Consider the following 20,969-nt stretch of genomic DNA (forward strand, 5'->3'; position numbering starts at 1 on the left):
CATGACCAATTCACAACGCAGTTATTTCATCAATATTTTTTTATTATTAAGGGACTAAACTATGATAAAGTATAATGAAAAGACGTGCTCACTGATACCTGGAGGAATAGGTGACACAAAGCAACATCAGAAAGGAAGATCATAGCTTGTTGCAACACCAAAGTAGTGAACAATATTTTCACCTTCCTTACCAACCGGAGAGAAGTCATATGTCCAAGGTTCAGCCATTTTTTGCATGAATTCATTTTATAAAATGATGCATGGGAAAGTGCCCATAAAATGCAGTGCTTGAGGGCATTCTTACAAAATGTGGGGTGTCACTTTTATTAAATGTATCAGGGCGTTGCATCATTTTCATTTTTTAATTTTATATTTCAGCCTTTCCATGCAGTCCCCAACTTAAGAACACCTGATTCACAGACAACTCCTAGTTACAAATGATGCTCATTTAATGAAAGGCTACAGTGCATAAGAGTTATCATGGGCGTCTTCACTAAAATTTTATCGTTAATCCTTTGTCCCATGCCAACCATAAATTTTGAAAATCCAATTGTCATAGGGACAAAAAAATTGGCCTGAAGTCACACTTATAAATATTTGGCAAGCTGCGTAATCTGTAAGCGCTATATAATTAAAAGGAATTATTATAAAACACAAAGTTCAGATTTTACTGCTATTGACAACATTTTGCTGTAATTTGGCCTTGATCTATATATTTTATGACAAGTACAGTATAACAAAAATGGGAAGTGACCTTGGAAAAAGGGCCACGGCTGTATGGAAAAAGGGGTTATGCAAATGTCCCATTTTCAATTATTTCATCATTTTTTAAGGGTGCATTCACACGGCGGCATAAACCTACCTCCCTCCATAGAAAACTGCGGAGCACAGAAGGGGAAAAAATAGAGCATGCATCTTTTCCCCGTGTATGGAGCGGATCAGTGCCACACATGTGTGGCATCATACTGCCGCCATACCGCCATTGCCGTCTATGGGGACGTATACATACATTATGTGACTAGTACAAGAAAAGAGTGTGTTCCAAAAAGGCGCTGGCTTCATTGGGAAAAGTCTTTGTGGCAAAAATTATGCAAATGCACCAGTTTTAGGCAGTTTTCTAGTATAAACTAATAGCAGTCGTATAACAAGAATGTTTTATACTATGCAAGATTGTTCACACAGCATTATACACTTTGATGGTGTAGCATAAGACTGCCTGGTCTAACTGTGCATCTAACTTTGAGACACTTTATAAATCTGCCCTGATGTATAACTTGATACTGAGATACTCACTCAGCAGACTTCTGCATTTGTTCCAATTGCTTCAAAAGCCTTTTGTTTTCTTCCTGTAATGCATTCTTCTCGTCCACTGCATTAAGAAATCAATAAACATGTTACAGCACATTCTAGGAAACTTGGTGTTGGTCTATAATGTGTGCTTATAGCCATTGGTTCAAGAGTTGAATTTAACTGAAGTAGAACTATTACCGGAAACAGTTCTGATCCTGTGCACTATATATAATTGACTTAATATTACAGTATTGGTTGTTTAGGACACTATTAATAAATGGGAAAGGGAGTTCTCACTAAGCTCTGTGATGAGTTTCAGGTTCTGCTGTCTGATATTCTCAAATTCCTGTTGTTTCTTCCTCATGTGCTCCTCAGTTACTGCGCATCTGTCACAAAGCCCAGCCCGTAATCTAGAGGAAAAAAAAGAGTAACAATCATATCATCAGCACCAAAGCTACATGAAACAGACAAAAATGACCATTTCACCGATACACTTATTGCTTTAAGATGCATCTTTCATATGTCAAACTAACAACTTGCTTTGCACATGTATTTACACAGACAACTTCAACTATTCAAGCCAGATAAGAAGTGATATCAAAGAAAGCAACTGAACACAATGGCAGAACTTGGTTGACAATAATACGCCAATTTAGTCAGCTGGGTCCCACTGGTGTCTGCCCTGTGACCAATCTTGTATTATTTGGAGGCTTCTCTGATTCTAAGACATCTCCCCTCAATAAACCCACTATTTATTGGAAACGCCACCACCCTGTGCCAGACTTTACACTGCTCTCAGTCTACGCTTCACTCAAAACAGCTCTTATTTGCCTAATTTTCTCTAATATGTTTAAGGTTCGAAATGTCGCCCCAACTTCTGTCTTCAAAACTTTTCTTAAATGCACTCTGCCAGACACAAAAAAATGTCCAAGATTCATAGTTTCGAAGGTTCCCAAATAGGAAATGCATTGGTCACAGCATCCAGCCAGAATAAAGCTGACAAGCCCATATCCCCCAGTATATTGCCAGTCCCTGGTAATGTATAAAATAGGTTCTGTAGGTTTGTTCTCAAGTTGAATTTGTATGCAAGTTGAAACTGTATACTTTATAATTGTAACCCCAGCCAAATTTTTGTTGGGTCTCTGTGACAATTGGATTTTAAAAATGTTAGATTGTCATAATAACCAGAATTAATAATAAAGGTTAATTGCACACACCTTTGCTAACTGCTATAGCTGTTTATTGAAGCCTAATGATCATCCAGAGGTCAGTTTGTAACTAGAGGTCAGTACAGCATATAGCCGACTAGCCCCTGCAGTATTTAGCCAGCCCCCCCAGTATATAGCCTGCCAGTACCTCTAGTATACAGCCTGCCAGCCCCTGCAGTCTTAAACCAGCTCATCCCCTCAGTATATAGTCTGCCAGCCCCTGCAGTATATAGTCAACCCCACCCCCACCCCAGTATATAGCCTGCCAGCCAAAGAGGAGCTGAAGGACGCAAAGAGGCACCGGAGCATCTGAAGCAAGAAGAGGACCTGCAGGGGGCGTCGGAAAGGTGAGTATAGTGTTCTTTCTATAGACTCGAGTATAGGTCGAGTTAGGTATTTTCAGCCCAATTTATGTGCTGAAAAACTAGGCTTATACACGAGTATATACGGTATAAAAGCAGGCCTTTCAAATTCCCAAAACAGTTTATTTCATTCACTATTCCTATGACATCTGTCTCTTTTCCCATATAGTAATCCCTACACTTTGTACATAAAGGAGAAAGTTGTTCTCTCTGCAAATGTTCCCTTTAAGTCCTTTAAATACTATTTATAAGCGCCCTCTTATTCATTGGCTGGCGATCTTTGCCTTTTGTAGCACACTTGCAAGAAGGGATTTCACCTTTAATTTTTCAGTTGTTTCATTTGTTTTTATACTTTTTTGATTTAGCTTTTTAGAAGTACTTTATTAACCATTAACAGCATTTAGAAATGTGCCCCACTGTAGATAATTATTTGTATATGTATGGATATTTTTAAAGGCTACACACCTGTCTTCAAGGACCTTGATAGTGTCATGAAGCGCCTTCTGCTGCTCTCTTAGCTGTTGGTTTTTAGTGTAAAATTCTTCAAGTCTTTGTGCATCCCTATGTAGACAAAGATATCACTCAACTACATTTACAAGTATAGTGAACTGAGCATGCAAACATACATTTTTGGCTACGAAACTATGACACTAGCACGCATCCCCCAACCACAGGTCCCTGAAAAAAGTTTATGTCTACAGATGGTCCCTGGGCAAAAAAAAAGAGGTCCTCTATCACCTGTGACATCAGTCTTTTTCATTTGACAAAGGGGTCCCTGTGCCCCGAAACGCGTTGTGACTTGAAGACCTTGTAAATCGATCATCAATAAAAACTTTTTACCAATACCCCAGAGTGCGCCATTCGATTAGATCACCTTCTCTAAGGTAGTAAAAGAGGCCTGGTTTTCCTTGCCCCTCCTGGAAAACTTATCTGCATAAGCGACATTACACACAGACTTTTTACTGACTATACAAACAAAAATAAAAACTAATTTAACCCCTGTACAAATGAATTCACAACCAACAAATTTCACTACACTTTAAATCCTAAAAATGTTATTAAATTACTTACCATTTGCTAATCATTGCCCAATAATAAATTTTAATAATAAAATAAAAAAACTCTCGATATGTTAAAATATGTTTTCCAGGTTGCTTCAAGTAAAGTGAATGATAATTTGGCAAAGAACTGCATTGGCAATCATGGTTTGTGACCCATTCTCTGAGCTCATTTGAGTGAATGGGAAGGTTTGGAAAAACATAAGGCATTCATTGTCGCTCTGGTTATCAGCACTGAAATATTAAACCTCAGGTATTCAGCAAGGGTCAGGGAGAACAAGAATGCCTATATACAGCTATTGTATCTACAATGAGGCGCTTGTCAGGAGTCTCTAGCAAACAATAATTCAGGCATTTGGTGTGGTATGCATTAAGTCACAAAATGAAGAGCTTTCATAATATTCATCATCAATATCATCATGGACTGAATTCATGTGAAATGCAAAGTTTATAAGCACAGGATTAATAGAAATACAATAGAACAAATTATTAGAATATTTTCATATAATACACTTATTATAGTATGCCTTTTTTTGTACAAGATAGCTCACATCTACAGGTCATCAGGCAGGTTCCTAATTACTAGTAAGTGCATATGTAGTACTGATTGGCTGCAGAGAGACAAACATGATAGCTTATTCCTGGGCCTACCAAGACTGCAATATAATTTAACCCCTTAACAACCTGGCATTTTTTGTCTTTTCATTTGCATTTTTTACTCCCCACCATCAAAATCTATAACTTTTTACACAAAGAGCTCTGTGGTGGCTTGTTTTGCACTTCATAGTGATGGTATTTAATATTCCATACTGTGTACTGGGAAAAAAAATTCCAAATGCAGTGAAAATGGTGAAAAAATTGCATTTGCACCATTTTCTTGTGGGCATGGATTTTTCACTGTGCGTCCCAAATGACATGTCTACTTTATTCTTTGGGTTGGTGCGATCACGGGGATAACTTTGGACTTTGCCATCTTCTGGCGCTAATAACTTTTTCATACTTGAGTGTACGGAGCTGTGGGTGGTGTCATTTTGTGCAACTTTTAATTAAGTTTTTAGGACTTTTTAGGATTTTTAGGACTGTACGACCTTTTGATCACTTTTTATTGAATTTTTAATAATTTTCAAATTGGCAAAAAAGTGCCAATTATATTTTGATAGATCGTCCATTTTTGGACGCGGCAATTCCCAATGTGGTTATGATTTTTACTGTTTATATTTATTAGTTCTAGGGAAAGAGGGGCGACTTGAATTTTTAGGGGGTTTTTTTAATATAATTTTTTTTTAAGTTTTTTTCATACCCCCTAGGGTACTTTAACCCTAGGTTGTCTGATTGATCCTACCATATACTGCCATACTACAGTATGAGGATTTTCCTCCGCTCTGAATTGGTTAAAACGAGACAGCCCCGGGTCTTTGAAGACACGATGCTGTCAAGGCAATCGATCGCCACTCCCCAATTACGTCATGGGGAGCGACGATCTTCACCAATATGACGGTGCCTATGCGCCCAATCACGGGTGATACCGGTAAGCGTTTGCTGCAATATGCAGCAAAGACTTACTAGCTATGGAGAGGGCTCAGCCCGTGAACCCTCTCAATGCACCCACACCGCGCCTTACTTTTACAGCGAGTGTCTTTAAGGGGATAAAGAATAAGAAAGCTGGGAACCTGAGCTGAATATGATGTATGTATTGTACTTATATGACCTTGTGGATTAGTTTCTATGGTTAGGAATTGGTAATCTTTGATCAAGTATTTGCTGAATGTCACTGTATACAAAATTATATTTTGGATTTTCAATAAATTGATATGTTTGATAGTAAAGAATAAGAAATACAATATAAGAATGGAAGAATTGAAAAAGGAACTTAAATGATATTTTTTTATATAATTACAAGCCTTAAAACTTACAAACATCTTTGTGTTTTCAGCTTGTTAATTTTCATTAGTAGCTCTAAAATAAAAAAAATAAATTAGTTATATATCAGAGGCAATGAAAAAAAACACTAGAGACAAGGCTTCATTCACATCACACTAATATAATTAATACATACTAGTGTATACAGGCAGTCCCTGGGTTATGTACAATATAGGTTCTGTAGGTTTGTTCTTAAGTTGAATTTGTAAGTCAGAACTGTATATTTTATAATTGTAACCTCAGCCAAAATGTTTTGGTCTCTGTGACCATTGAACTTTAAAAATGTTGGATTGTCACAAGAACCAGGATTAACAATAAAGCTTAATTGCAGACGCCTTTAATAACTGTTATATCTGTAAATTGTAGCATAAGGCTAAAGTACAGTAAATCACCAACATCCAGAGGTCCGTTTGTAACTAGGGGTCGTCTGTAAATCGGGTGTTCTTAAGTAGGGGACTGGCTGTATCAGGAAGTGGCATACCCCACTTAGCCCCATGCATAAAAAAATATACACATATATAAACACACATGCCTCACAGATGCCAAAAGGATGCTCTTGGTAGCTGTCAAGGGGCAAGAGGGTTGTGAAAGATAACAGGTTCCTTTTAACAGGTGGCAAGGCATCCATAAAACAAAAAGACAGTCATTCACACTTTCAAGATTCAACCGGATTTAGTAGCAAATCAATTAATCTTCTGCATTGGACACAAGTGAATACAGCAAATCAAACTGGTGCAGAGTGACCACATCCAAACAGAACATGTATATCTGTAGATTAAATAAATATCTACTGATTGTAGTGATATCTAATTGCTAGCTGCATTTTGTTACACATAAAATGATTGTCTCCCGAACACACTTTATGTCATTATTTGTAAATGCATGTATAACATAAAATTAAAAAGGCAATAAAATTAAAGCATTTTTACGATTAATAGACACAGTTTTTGTTTTTTACAGAAGTTTTACCAGGAAACACACAGCTATTAGAGTAATTATGCAGCAAGATGTTTCACAGAATGCTGTAGAGGATTTGTTTATAACTCATGAATTATGCACCAAATGGAAATCAAAGCAGGGCTTTCTGCTGGACTACCCCTTTAACAATCAAAAAATAAAAATTGTGCAGTCATGCGGTTTTGCGTAGTTATTTATATATTAAACCACTTTTTTTTTCTCTCTTACAGCGGAAAGTTTTCTGCACAGTATTCTTAGTTTTTTAGAGCACCAATTTTCTGACATACAAAGCATGAAAAAGTCACAAATCCAGGGGCAATTACAAAATATTCTATTCCTGATAAGCATCCAATAAAATACAGGAAATCCCCGGGTTACATATAAGATAGGCTCCATAGGTTTGTTCTTAAAGGGGTATTCTTGTCTGGGCATTCACATTCAGTTTCACTAATCTTCCATATATAAACATTTCTGCAATTGGATGTTATTAAAAAAAATGTTCCTGTGTGAAGATATTTTCTCATAAATGTAGCCATGTTGTCCCTTAGAAACGAGATAGCTTCCTCGGTTACGACCACCTCACACTCTGGCAGCAGTGGCCAGACTTGCGCTATAAAGTCCTGCCGGACCACCTGGATTCAGCGATCAGGGACATGCAGTAACTCCCGGACACTTCATATACAAAACCTTTTTGTTTATTTGTGCAATCTCTCCAGCAGAGGTGGCCGTATCCGAGGAAGCCATCTCGTTTCTAAGGGACCATATGACTACATTTATGAGAAATAATCTTCACACAGGAACATTTTTTTTAATAACATCTAATTGAAGAAATGTTTATATATGGAAGATTAGTGAAACTGAATGTGAATGCCCAGATGAGAATACCCCTTTAAGTTTAATTTGTATATACGGTAACTTGAAACCGTAAATTTTATAATTTTAGTTCCAGTAAAAAATTTGAGTTACAAAATTAGAGTTTCAAAATATTTTTTCTATAATGGGAACAAGGATTATCAATAAAGCTTCATTACAGACACCTTACAGATGATCATCGCAGCCTGGGACTAAAGTAAAGCATCCAAAGAGCTTCACCAGAGGTCACAGTGGGCAGAGGGGTCCGTCTGTAACTAGGGGTCGCCTGTAAGTCGGGGACTGCCTGTAAAAGGTTTACCATTTTACAGGCAGTCCACGACCTACAGGCCCTATCGACGTTGCTGATTTCAGGGGGTCTCAGTGATGGGACCCCCACGGATTATGAGAACGGGGGTCTGATGTACCCCCATCAGCTCTCCAAGAAGACCAGAGCAGCCAGTCGCTCATGCACAGGCTGCCCCGTTCATCTCTATGGAGCTGATGGAGATTACCAAGCACCGTTCTCGTGATCCGGGGGGCTGGGGGGTTTCCTATCACTGACACCCCTGTTCTGTGGATAGGGCCTAACATGCTTTGTGGGAAAACCCCTTTAATACATGAAATTATCAGAATCAAGTTCTTTGTCACCTTGCAACTCTTTGTCATGGCAATCCTTCAGCTTTGTCCATAATTCCTTAAATAAGTCTCCAGGTGTAAGACTCTCAGTAGAGCTTGGGCTTCCACAGCTGCTTCCAGAAATATTCATCTTCACACAGACAGTGCCGATCACTTGCTCTAACATGCGCCCTTTCTACCACATCGCTCTGTTCTGTGCTGCAAATAATGCAGGGGATCTGCTGGTTAACACAAAAGTACACAATTAGACACAAGGTTTAGCTCGTAGTCTTAGCATTTCAGGAAAGGAAAATAACAATGATTATGAGCGAATGCCTCCCATAAAATGCAATGGATGTGTATCCCTGGGTGTTGTGAAAAAAACAACAACTAATGTATACTTATCCCTAGCAGATCCAGTGCAGCTCCTACAATCATCGCTGGCATACGATGACAGCACCCACCTATTACAGCTTAATAAATTCCAGAGCCAAAGGCTGGTGTGATGGGAGAAGCTTCATTGGATAGAAGCACCAAAGAGAGGCAAGTATAAATTCATTCTTAGGCAAAGTAGTCAAAAAATATGCAAATCTAGAAAACTCCTTTAATCATAAAAGGTGTCCTCCGTAGCTCCATCTGTGTGATAGGGGTCACAACAAGAACGAATAGGACATCAGCACACACCGTCTGACGGACCAGGCAGGTTTGTGTGCAGGAGAACTAAAACTCCTGGGGTGACAGGTTCCTCTGGTACGGATATAACAATAGAGTGGAATACAGAGTAATTACATTGTCTGAAAAGTGCAACACAATATATTGGGGATAAATTAAATAAAAGGGAACAAAAGCTTTGTTTTGTGAGCCTCCTATGTCAGACATCAGCTAGAGCCCTGCTCACAACCCCATGTTACATGATGTAAATAGTGGAAAGGTCCTGTGTCTGTGGTAGCAGCAGTGATGTCTCAGGACAGCGCAGAGCAGCTGCAGCAGAACTTTTATGGATTTTGGTTGTTTTCACGTGTAATTTTAGTGCAATATACAGTGCAAGGGGGAGTTCATAAAAATGGAGCAAGCCCTGAAAATGAGTGAAGTAACGTGTATATAGACCGGTGGACAGACATGTACTGGGAGCCCCCCGGCCATACATTACACTGGTGACACCATGCCTCCTCATAGAGACACTATCCGCACACTACCAGTAATATAGAGCACTAGTGCGGCGCCGGCTCCGTACCTCACACATCACCTCCAGCTGACTGCGCCGGGCGGGAAATCCAAAACATAGGAAATGTGGCGCGGGCGCCGCTCACAGGTCGCCTCACTGCTACGTGACAGTGCCCGGCTGCAAGACGTGCGCGCACCCGCTGCGTATGCGTGATGCGCGTCTGCACTTCTCCACGTCATAGTGTAAGTGTAGCCGAATGTTCTGTGCCCGGAACTAGAGCTCTAGTGGTGACAGACATGAGACCTGCATTACCAAAATGTGATACAAAAAGTATGAAAGTTGTATCAACCTCTCCATTGTTCATTTGAATAAAGATTACAGGGGAAAATGACTTGTTACCAAGGTGATGGCAGTCCCTTATTATCACAGAAACAATGTAACATGATATTTTTCTATACACCGGACCATAGACTTCCGTACACTGCCCGTGATTATCAGATAGGAAACAGACCCATTGTTTCCTATGTGGTTTTTCACATGTCCAATTTTTCCAGATTTGTGTCCTATGTATAACATTTTTTTAGCATACACTTTTATTTTAATTCACCTGCAGACAACCTACCTCCATGGGATTCAACAGAGAGGAATCTAGCAAGAACTGACACCATCTTGATGATCTACTGCTGACTTACAAACATCGCACCTGCTATATTAAAGTAAACCTACCACTTGAAGTGGCAGGTTTTAGAAGAAAACACTGAGCACCAGCTCAGGGTGAGCTGGTGCCGGTGCTTATTTTTGTTAGTGTTTTAAACCGCTGTATCGCGGTTTAAAACACTTTTTAAACTTTATAGCCGGCGCAGGGAGGTACGCGCTCGGCGCTTACCATGCGTACGGCTCTCCTTCACTTCCTATGTGGTCGTGCGCATGGTAAGCGCCGAGCGCGTACCTCCCTGCGCCGGCTATACAGTTTAAAAAGTGTTTTAAACCGCGATACACTTTCTCAATTTTCATACAGTTCCAAACAGCTATAAAATAGCTCTGAGAGCAGAATCTCTTTCCTCGGACTGCAGGAAGATTTGGTCCTATTTGGTCAACTCTGTCCTGGTCTGAGCGCCCACAGAAATGACTCTGAGTGCCATAGGTTCGCCACCACTGGACTATGGTGTGGGAGGGGCGGTCTGGGGAAGAAGCAGCACCTCAAACCGCCCCTCATGAAAATTGTGCTGAAAATTTTACTCGAATATATACAGTATGTTGTTTTTTTTCTTTATGTTGTGGTAATGCTGTGTCACCTATATGGGGTATCATTTGGGCATTGCAGTGTTGTTTGGAATATTGGTCTTACGGTACTTTTATTTAGTAACAGTATGGTGGTATTATTATTTGGTTGGTCGTGGGCCACAATTGGAAGTGGTTTAATGAAGATATTCAGTTATGAACCTATGAATCTAAAACTAAAAATACCATTGTTTCTAATATCCCTATATCTCTTATTTTATATAAAACAGTTTATAATACATTGCAGCCTTTATATATATGGTGGGGGGAGGGTGGCTTCCTAACTAAGGTGTTCCATACTACTGGGACCTTTAATCTGGTCTTAGCAACACATCCGTTAAAATTGTCAGTCACTGTAGTCTACAAGGCTCTGGCTACCTCTAGACAACTACAGATGAAAGGAAAATACTCTATATTGCCCATATTCCTTACTGTCTTCATCTACCACCAGGATGAAGGATTGTCCACCAAGCACTCTGACATACAGATGAGTGTCCCCACTGTCAGGATCTGCTCTTCTTTTAGCTTCTTATGTCCTTGTTTTTATGGAAAAAAAAAGGTTTAAAACAGCGTGGCACGATTAGTGGTTAGCACTACAGCCTTACAGCACTGGGGTCCTGTGTTCAAGTCCCAGGGTCAAAGAGTCTACAAAGAGTTTGTATGTTCTCTCCGTGTTTGCATGGGTTTCCTCCCACACTCCAAAACATAAAGGTAGGTTCCTTGGATTTTTAACCATCTGCCTAGTTAAGTCCGCTGTATTTGGCCAGTTAGCATTTCTGTCTTGGTTGTCTGATGCATTGGTGCCTTGTGGGAATAGGGCACTAACTCAGGATGGTTCAGGATGATCAGATAGAATTACACAACTGCTTTCTCATACATTTCTGGAATATTTAAACCTTTTCAATTCAAAGATATTAAGTTACAACTTTCAAATATAAAAATGTATATAGGATTTACTGAGAGACTTTGGCAAAGGACAGACAAGCTCTTATAAAGACATTGATCTCTCCCAAAACCACAAATACTTCTTCTTTCTTGTCTGTACAAAGGCTTATATAAATATCTGAACTTATATATAGGCTGAAGTAGTGTTATGTGTCAGCTGCAGAGAGCAGCAATCATTCTTGTCTGTCATTCTGTTTTGCCTATGAAAATTACTGGACAAACTGGAACATCTTGAGTACAGGTAAAGCACAGAACACACCTCGACAGTAAAAGTGTGGGAAAAAAAACAAGGCGACAGATTTTCATACAGGTATTTTAAATACACCAAAGAATATAATACAATCTAATGTAGCTATTGTGGTCACACGTTGCTGTTAAAACTGCATCACAATCAGCTTTGAGGTGGTTTTAGGTGCAGTTTTGTCAATTAAACAGGTAAAAAGACATGAACTGAATGAGTGAATTTGATTTTGAAGGGGAAACCTGCTCCACAAATGTCATTCACTCGTTCAGTTCATGTCTTTCACCTGTTCAATTGACAAAACTGCACCTAAAACCTCTTCAAAGCTGATTGCGATGTAATTTTAACTGCAACGTCTGACTACACCCTCAGGCTACTTTCCTACCACATTTTAGCCCTCTGTTGTAAGGATATCAAGGTGGATTCCCCATATGTCTTTACAATGGAGGGCTAGGATATATAGCACTGTATGCTGATACAGTGGGATATGTTTTCTGGTTACACCCCCTGTGAAAGTGGGAGTAGTGCTCATGTTCAGGGTTATTCTCCCAGTGATGGTCCCTTGTAGGGACAGTTACTTCAATGGGATCACCATTTGGCAGAGGCTGAGTAGATGCAACACTATTGCATCGGTCCTGCTTAGGCTATTATGACCTCCACTGAGAGTATACATCACTATAGAGACCAGAGAGATGGTTAGCTATATAGTGTAATTCTACATTTCACCAGCAGTGGCATCTACACCTAGAGATAGAAGCTGATTGTTAGCAGTTTCTGAAGCCAAGCTTATGATTATCACTAAACCAACAGTAATTTCTCTTGATAAGACGGCACCTTATATATGCACCGTACTGACAGACAACAGCTGCCTTGTACTGTGCACAGGTCTGCCACCTGCTGGTCATTCATCCTTATAATCAGGTGCGCCTTATAATGAGGTGCGCCTTTTATATGATCCTAGACGTTTCAGCAGGCATTTATTGAAGGTGCGCCTTATAATCCGGTGCACCTTATAGTCCGAAAAATATGCAAAAGTATCTAAGGGGGATTGAGGTGAAAGAGAGACACTAATTACTAATAACAGTAATTGGTGTTATTAGACATAGATTTTTAAATATTCTAAAGATGAATTCTTGTTTGAATGGTCAAATTCTTTGCAAAATGCTCTCTAAATATCCCACTGCCCATGAAAACGGCACCTGCAAGGTGTACAAATGATTTTCCAGTAATTTTCGTTAATGTTTAACCTATGCAATTTGCACCTCTCTTATATCTCACAGCTGGTGAAAACGAAGTACTCCAGAAGGCATTGGCAGTGGCTGTAAATGTATTTAACCCTCTTAATGCTGATTTTTTTATCAAGTTTGTCTCAGCACATTTATCAATTCATCCTTCCTTCAATTATTAGAAATTTGACAATGGTGTATGCTGAAATACAGCCCCACACCATGATGTTCCCACCTCCAAACTGTATTGTTAGTATGGTGTGATAGGTGTGATATGCAGCGCTTTTTTGGCCTTACAACACAGTGCGTATTATAGCATCAAATGAGTTCAGTTTTGATCTCATTTGACCAGACTGTATTCTCCCAGGACATCACAGGCTTTTCTAAATATTGCTGAGCACACTTTAAATGCCCTTGACCATGCTTTTTATTCAGCAATGAAGTCTTGCCTGGTGAGCGTGCATACACGATATACAGAATTTGGAGATTGAGTGTTGATTCCAGGTCTTTAGCTCTCCACAAGTAGTCCTTGGCTCTTCTGACAAATCTTTTCACTCCTCTGTCCGAAATCTTGCAGGGATCATATGGTCATAGAAGGTTTATAGTGAAATTATGTTGCTTTATGGCCCCACAAGTGCTCACTGTAACCTTCAGTAGTTTATGAGTTGCTATGCAGCTAAAACCACCAGAATGTTTAGCAACAATAAGATTGTGTAGGTCCTGCGGCAGCTCCCTGGTCGTACCCACCAAAAGATGTTTCTTGTGTGGTACCTTGGTAATGAGACACTTTTTTACAGGCTATCAGTTGAACAATTTGATACCATTTACTTATTTACTAATTGCTATCTAATTACTGATACCTTTTTAATGTGGCACTTCTCATTATTTCACATAATTAACTAACATGTTCACTGTGGTTTCTTTGCCTGTGTGGAATGGATGGCTTGTTTCCTGTCATTAGTACCTTTAGAAATATATTTATTTTGAACATTATTCATGTGTTCAACAATTATTACTCCTGATGTATATGCTACATATACTACTGCATGTCAAGGTACCCTGTCATAGCCCCAGGGAGGTCTATATGGAACGAATCAGTGCTCAGTTTTCATTTTACCACAGAAGTTTATAAAATGAAAGCTAAACTCTGATTTGCTGCAACTAGAACAGTTTGCTCCCAGACATTAGGCCTGAAGGCGCCAGCAACCTCCCACAGCCCCCAGTACTCACCTTCCGGCACTCCCCTCTTCTAGTAGAGTGACACAGCTCTGTGTGTACTATCACATAATAGTGTACGTGCAGCCAGAACATACGGAGCAGGTTTGTGCTACAGCTGAAGAAGAGGTGAGAAGATGAGCAACGGGGAGCATCGTAAGGTGGTATGTATTTTTTTTTTTAATGTGCTGAGGCTGCAGTGTGCTGGCTACCTATATACTGGGGGAAGGGCTCCAGTGTTGTGGATACCTATATACTGAGGGGGTATATAGAGAGGTGCACAGTATATATATCTAATAAAGGGAAGATGTTATTTAATAGAGGGGGCACAGTAAATATCTATATTTATTACAGGATGCACAGTATGAATTGAAAGCGGGGATTGCATTTATTCATTTTTTATTGGAGTACTGTATATCGGAAATTAGGGGGCTCTGCACATATGTAAAATAATTTGGGATACAGTATATATGTATTACCAATATAGGTAATTGGTCCTGGTGCTGTGTTTCTGTTTGAAGTTTGGTTCTAATACTGTACTTATGTATTGGACTCCATACTGGTACAGGCAGTCCCCGGGTTACGTACAAGATAGGGTCTGGAGGTTTGTTCTTAAGTTGAATTTGTATGTAAGTCGAAACTGTATATTTTAAAATTGTAGATCCAGACAAAAAAAAATGGCCCCAGTGACAATTGGAGTTTAAACATATTTTGCTGTAATGGGACCAAGGATTATCAGTAAAGCTTCATTACAGACATCTTACAGCTGATTATTGCAATCTGGGACTATAGTAAAGCATTCCGAAAGCTTCACCAAGGTCAGAGGGGTCTGTCTGTAACTATGGGTTGTCTGTAAGTCGGGTGTCCTTAAGTAGGGGACCGCCTGTACTGTGTTTATGTACAGTACTAAGCTTTGTTCTGGTGAAGTATATATGAAAATGTCTATTATAATAATTCATGGCAGCACAATATTATAATTTGGAAGACACTGCACATTTCAATTAAAAGAGGGACACTGTATATGTTAGAATTAATTTGGGGTAGCAATGTCTAAGGTAATTTAGTGGAATAGTGCTGCATACACTATAATAATACACTTCAAAGGGACCATTTTTAGAGATTCACCCTGTACAACAAATTACCTAGAAACGACCCTGCGAGACACTTTTGGTAAATGAGCCCCACTGTGTCTCACCCCAATATGATCAAGTCGGTCTTTCTATGGCAAGGGGAGGGATGAGGAGCACTCACCCCTCCTTTCTCCGGCACCCGGATGCATGCTTGGGTTACGTCCGTGTGTACGAGGCCTTAAACGTATTCACAAAATGCAGAATCACTGTCGAATGCCTGCAGTATTGATTTTCTAGGGATTCAATTATGGCACAAAGCAGCTAGTTTCTGATGCTGTTATAAGCTTTGTTTTAGAATTCCATCCTGCGAATTTAGATTTGTAAAAATTCTATTCATGACAATGCTACTGTACGAGGCTGCAGATATTTTGTGGCCTGAATGGGATGTATCTAAAGACCTACTTTTGCAAGTTTATTTACACCTATAGCAATATATGAATTAGTATGAATTTTCCATTTCTAACAAAATCTTGTAAAATATACCATATTTACTCGAGTATAAGTCAACCCGAGTACAAGCCAAGGTCCCTAATTTTGCCACAACTGGGAAAATGTATTGACTCGAGTATAAGCCTAGAGTGGGAAATGCATTGGTCACAGCCTCCTCCAGTTATGAAATGCCCCATGCAGCCAGCCACCCCCTATTGATTAAATGCCCAATGCAGCTAGCCCCCCAGTTATGAAATGCCCAATGCAGCCAGCCCTCCCCACTGATGACAAAATGTCCCATGCAGCCAGCCCCCCCCTTTTATGAAATGCCCTATGCAGCCAGCCCTCGCCCCTGATGATGAAATCCCCCATGCAGCCAGCCACCTGAGTTTTCAAATGGCCAATGCAGCCAGGCCCCCCTCTTCTGATGAAATACCTCCTGCAGACCCTCTGCATATAAAAAAATAAACTTACAAACTCACTTTCCGGCACTTGCGATGAACCGCATGGCTCTTCTTCCTTCTTCTCGCTGCAGGTAACAGCTGTGCAAAGGCCTGCGCATGGACACGCCTCTGCACAGCTGTTACAGGCATCGGGGAGCCGCACGGAGCATCGGGAGCGCCAGAAGGGGAGTATGCAAGGTTTTTTTTTAGACTCATGTATAAGCCGAGGTGAAGTTTTTCAGCACATTTTTGTGCTGAAAAACTCGGCTTGTAAGTGAATATATACGGCACATTGATAATGTGCACTGCATGCAGTATAAATCATGTCTATTTTTTTGCAGCACAAAGGCCTTCTTCATATACTAGTTTTGTAAAAGTAAAATACTACTGCATAAAAATGCAGATAAAGACACTTAAAAAATTGTGGAAAAAAAAAAGATTCTGGGGCACATTTACTAAGGCCCTTGCACCAGTTTTCTCTCTGACTTTGCATGTTCTTTCTCCTGCAAACTTCTTGCACATGTGTTTAAGAAGTGTCCAAGACACATATGTATCGCACGCTGCACTATAGCCGACGCATCACAAATTTCTGCACATAAAGGGGCATTCAGACAAGGTGCACCACAAACAATGTTGTAAAAATTGCCACAAATCTTGAATCTGGTGCACCATGTACACTTCACAGCCAAACTGCTCTCTTTTTTTTTTTGGATAAATGTGCCCCTCGGTGTGTGAATCCCTCCTTAAAAAAAGAGGGTTGTGTATCATTGGGCAGGCCCAAGCAAAAAGAAGTTGATGGAGTGGCACAGTGGTAATCTGGATTAGGATCCGTGTGGGTGCAAGCTTCAGGGAATCTGGCTCAAAAAACCCTTTCGTTCAGGAATCCAACAACAGGGAAGCAGCACTCCAAATTGAATAGTGATGTTTATTTCACCAGTGGAAAAAGATACAACGTTTCAGCTATCTTGAAAATGGCTACATAGAGATAGCTGAAACGTTGTATCTTTTTCCACTGGTGAAATAAACATTACTATTCAATTTGGAGTGCTGCTTCCCTGTTGTTGGATTCCTATCATTGGGCAGGAATAGAGCGGCAGTTTTTTAGTCAGCTTTTCTGCTTCTCAGATTTATCATAGACGATTTGTCATGTAGATAAATCCTGCATTTTTAGGTCCTAAGCTCTGCAGTGATTTTGTGACTTAAAAGTTGCAAATTTCTGCAGACTTTTTGCAACTTTCTTTCAAGCAACAACATCTGGAAGCAATTGAATACATAATGTAGATAAATAATTCACAAACCAGGATTACACAGCAAACTCCTGTGTGCACATGAAACTCTTGCGTCTCAAAATAAATGCACAAAAATACTAATACTATATATAAGATTAACTATATTGTGGTGTAGAGTAGAGAAGAGATAAGTAGCGTTATGGCATAATAATAAACTATATACAGGCAGTCCTCGGATTACATACAAGATAGGGTCCATAGGTTTGTTCTTAAGTTGAATTTGTATGTAAGTTGAAACTGTATATTTTATAATTGTAGTTCCAGACAAAACATTTTTTGACCCAGAGACTATTGGATTTTCAAAATTTTTTGCTGTTCTGGGACCAAGGATTATCAATAAAACTTCAGTACAAACACCTTACGGGTGATCATTGCAGCCTGGGACTATTGTAAAGGATTCAGAGGGCATTTACCATAGGTCACAGGGGGCAGAGGGGTCCGTCTGCCCTTAAGTAGGGGACCGCCTGTTATGAGAAATTATTTGATTTGTCCAATAATAAGTGTTTTGATCTTTTGTACCATGATCTCAATTTATCATTAATTATTGATAAATAATTTTATAATATTTTTAATGTTAAAATGGTAATGTAAAGATAAAGTTACTAAGATTGCAGGCTGGTTTTATACAATGTTATACATTAGAATTAAATCAGACCTAATTTGTCTATTTTTCTAATTTTATAAAAACGTGTTAAATTTTTAAGACTAATTATTTTTCGTTATGTAAAACATTAAAAAGTATGATTCGTCTATCCATTTTCTAGAAAGAACATTTTTACCAACAATATGGATTACTTCGCCTTGTACACATCTCTTTAATAAGCGATTTGTATTTGTCCTGATAAACAGCCCTGTATAAAAGGATAAAAAAAACTGGAAACCTAGATATCTATATGTTTATAATTGGAAAACATGATATGCAAATTCCATTTTTCCTGTTCTAAAGAATGTTCCAGGACACACAAGCATGATAAAACCTGCCTTCATTCCTTTCAATGTAGTTCATCATAGACATAGTACAGAAGTCCTGGTGTTAATAAGTTACCCAGCTGTGGACCTGTCCTACAGTTCTTGTTATTAGCTAGTTATGTTGGACTCTTAAGTCAGTTCCCAAAATTAACTTAAGATTTTTTTTTTATTAAAGGCTGAAATTGCCATCACATATGTGAGTATGTATATATATATATATATATATATATATATATATATATATGTATAAAATGAAAATTCTACAAATTATATATATATATATATATATATATATATATATATATATTTTGTAGAATTTTCAATGTTGTGCAATTATGACAGCTTAAAGTCTTAGTTACTATCTTTTTGTAGAATTACATCCAGTAGTGTAAATAAAAAAATTGCACTCTAGATATATTTTGATTTAAGTGGAAAAATCCTTTAAGAAATCAAGTAAAAAGACAACAAAGTCACCAAAAAGGCACATACCTCTTTCTGTTCAATGGATGACGAGCATCAGTGATGATTTCTCTGTTAGCTAAGGTAGTCTATGAGGGATGGATCCTGGACCATCCTGGGACAACTGCTGGTGGTGTGAATGTGCGTGAAGATATACCTCAGATATATACAATGTGCAAAGAATATCCTAATATGCCTTTCATTCAACTCGCTGGGCAGGTTTCTACATTCTGTGTAACATGGAATGATACCAGAATTTGCTGGCATGAGAAGCTCGTCAAACCGGTTCCTCAGTCATCTAGAAACAAGTCCAACCAGTCTGCATCAAAGACTAGGGCAACATGCTGTGGCTCAGCACCATTAAGCTCCATCCACTTCTGTGAATGATTCATTCCCTCGTCAACTCCCAACAAATAAGGAGAGAATGTTGTAGCCTCTAGCTAAATAATTTAGCAGACTCCTGTGGGAGTGGCAAGCATCAGTGTCAAGTACAGAACGATCCCTCAGATTCATTTGTTGAAATCCAATGTCTTTTTTTATTTCAGGTGTGTTCAACCCAACTGTGGTTGTCTCTGATGCTTTTGGAACGGATGTGGGATTACCGCTGCTGTAAATCCTGCAGCCATTCCACAAATGTGTGCATATATCCTAAGGTCGTGTTCACGTGTGGCATCTGAATTGCATTCTGAGACATAATTGTACGGTAACTCAACGTGGAGGATTTAAACCTGATTACATATGTGTTTACACCTAAACTGTGTTTGTTCACCATGTAAACAATGCATAAGCAATTCAGAGTAACTTCCAATTATTGTTGGGACTTTTATACACCAGGTACACACCACCAAAGATGCAGCTATTGTCTTAGAAATGGGAAAGGTCATAGCACAACACCTTAGGGGTGCGTACACATGTTCAGTTTTTGAAGCCAAAAGCAGGTGTGGATGATAATGGGTGAGAACTTATCATTACGAAGTGCTGCTCCTCCTCTATTTTCACTCCACTCCTGGTTTAGACATCGAAAACTGCATCTGAAAAACTGAATGTGTGAACACACCCTAGGTGTTAAAGGGAACCTGTCATCAGAAATTGGCCTAATAAACCACTAGCAGTATGTTGTCAAGCAGCTTAGCAGCTTCTACATGATGTTTTTTTCATGCTCAACCAAAACAATAGACTTAATGGAAGGTGGTAATAGGTAATCACGCATATAGTATTGCACCCAATCGTGCTATGTAGGCCATTCAAAGTATAAAGTGGCCTCTCAAAATACCAAAGAATGCCAGGGCAAAAAATCGAGAGCAAACTGCAACAAATTCCATAAAATAAGATTTTTATTTGTAAATAACTTAAAAACAATGATGGATGAATCCATAGACAACATTGGTGGTGGGCAACAGGTAGATAATATATACAGTATAATAACTAAATATTACACCCGATAAGAATATCTACTGAGGTATATTCCAAAAAAAGTAGGGACAAGCAAAAAGTGGCAGAGTTTACAAAGTGCAAGTGCAAAAATTAGGAAGCAAACCAGTATGTTACCTCAAGATAATGGAGAGAAAGACCACGCTGCCCAGCACCAGCCCCAACAGACCATTGTCAAGGGGTTAACCTTTTTATTATCGACCTGCTGCCCAGCACCGATGTTGACTATTCATTCATCCACAGTGTTATTTATTTATTTTTTTGTATAAATAGTTTTTAACTTATGTACAAATAAAAATCTTATTTTATGGGATTTGTGGCAGGTTGCTCTCAATTTTTTCCTTTGGCAATGATGTTTCTTTCATGGCCTGATGTGGCAGTATCATCCAGAAAATCAACTTTGAAGTGAGATGTACATTGGCTTTGTGAAGTCAAGGAGGCGGAGAGTTTTACACTAAAGTCAAGCTTTCCTTACGATAAAATG

General features: G+C 39.1%; 1 protein-coding gene across 5 annotated transcripts in view; it reads right to left on the reverse strand.

The window, feature by feature from the left end:
- RBBP8 (RB binding protein 8, endonuclease) overlaps window positions 1-19,293 on the reverse strand; it is a 39,122-nt gene extending 19,829 nt beyond the window's left edge. Inside the window, exons 1-6 of one of the 5 annotated variants that reach the window (XM_072152081.1) lie at window positions 19,085-19,293; window positions 8,296-8,501; window positions 5,832-5,874; window positions 3,326-3,421; window positions 1,588-1,700; window positions 1,294-1,369 (exon numbers count right to left, since the gene is read on the reverse strand). In XM_072152081.1, the coding sequence (XP_072008182.1) occupies window positions 1,294-1,369; window positions 1,588-1,700; window positions 3,326-3,421; window positions 5,832-5,874; window positions 8,296-8,449 (482 nt within the window). In that variant the 5' untranslated portion in view covers window positions 8,450-8,501; window positions 19,085-19,293. Of the gene's footprint in view, window positions 1-1,293; window positions 1,370-1,587; window positions 1,701-3,325; window positions 3,422-5,831; window positions 5,875-8,295; window positions 8,505-9,496; window positions 9,658-19,084 lie in introns of those variants that run through there. The other 4 variants (XM_072152080.1, XM_072152082.1, XM_072152078.1 and 1 more) reach the window with 4 other exon arrangements.
- Window positions 19,294-20,969: the final 1,676 nt, after the last annotated feature.

The sequence above is a fragment of the Engystomops pustulosus genome, chromosome 5 (genome assembly GCF_040894005.1).
Source record: "Engystomops pustulosus chromosome 5, aEngPut4.maternal, whole genome shotgun sequence".
NCBI classification, from domain to species: Eukaryota; Metazoa; Chordata; class Amphibia; order Anura; family Leptodactylidae; genus Engystomops; species Engystomops pustulosus.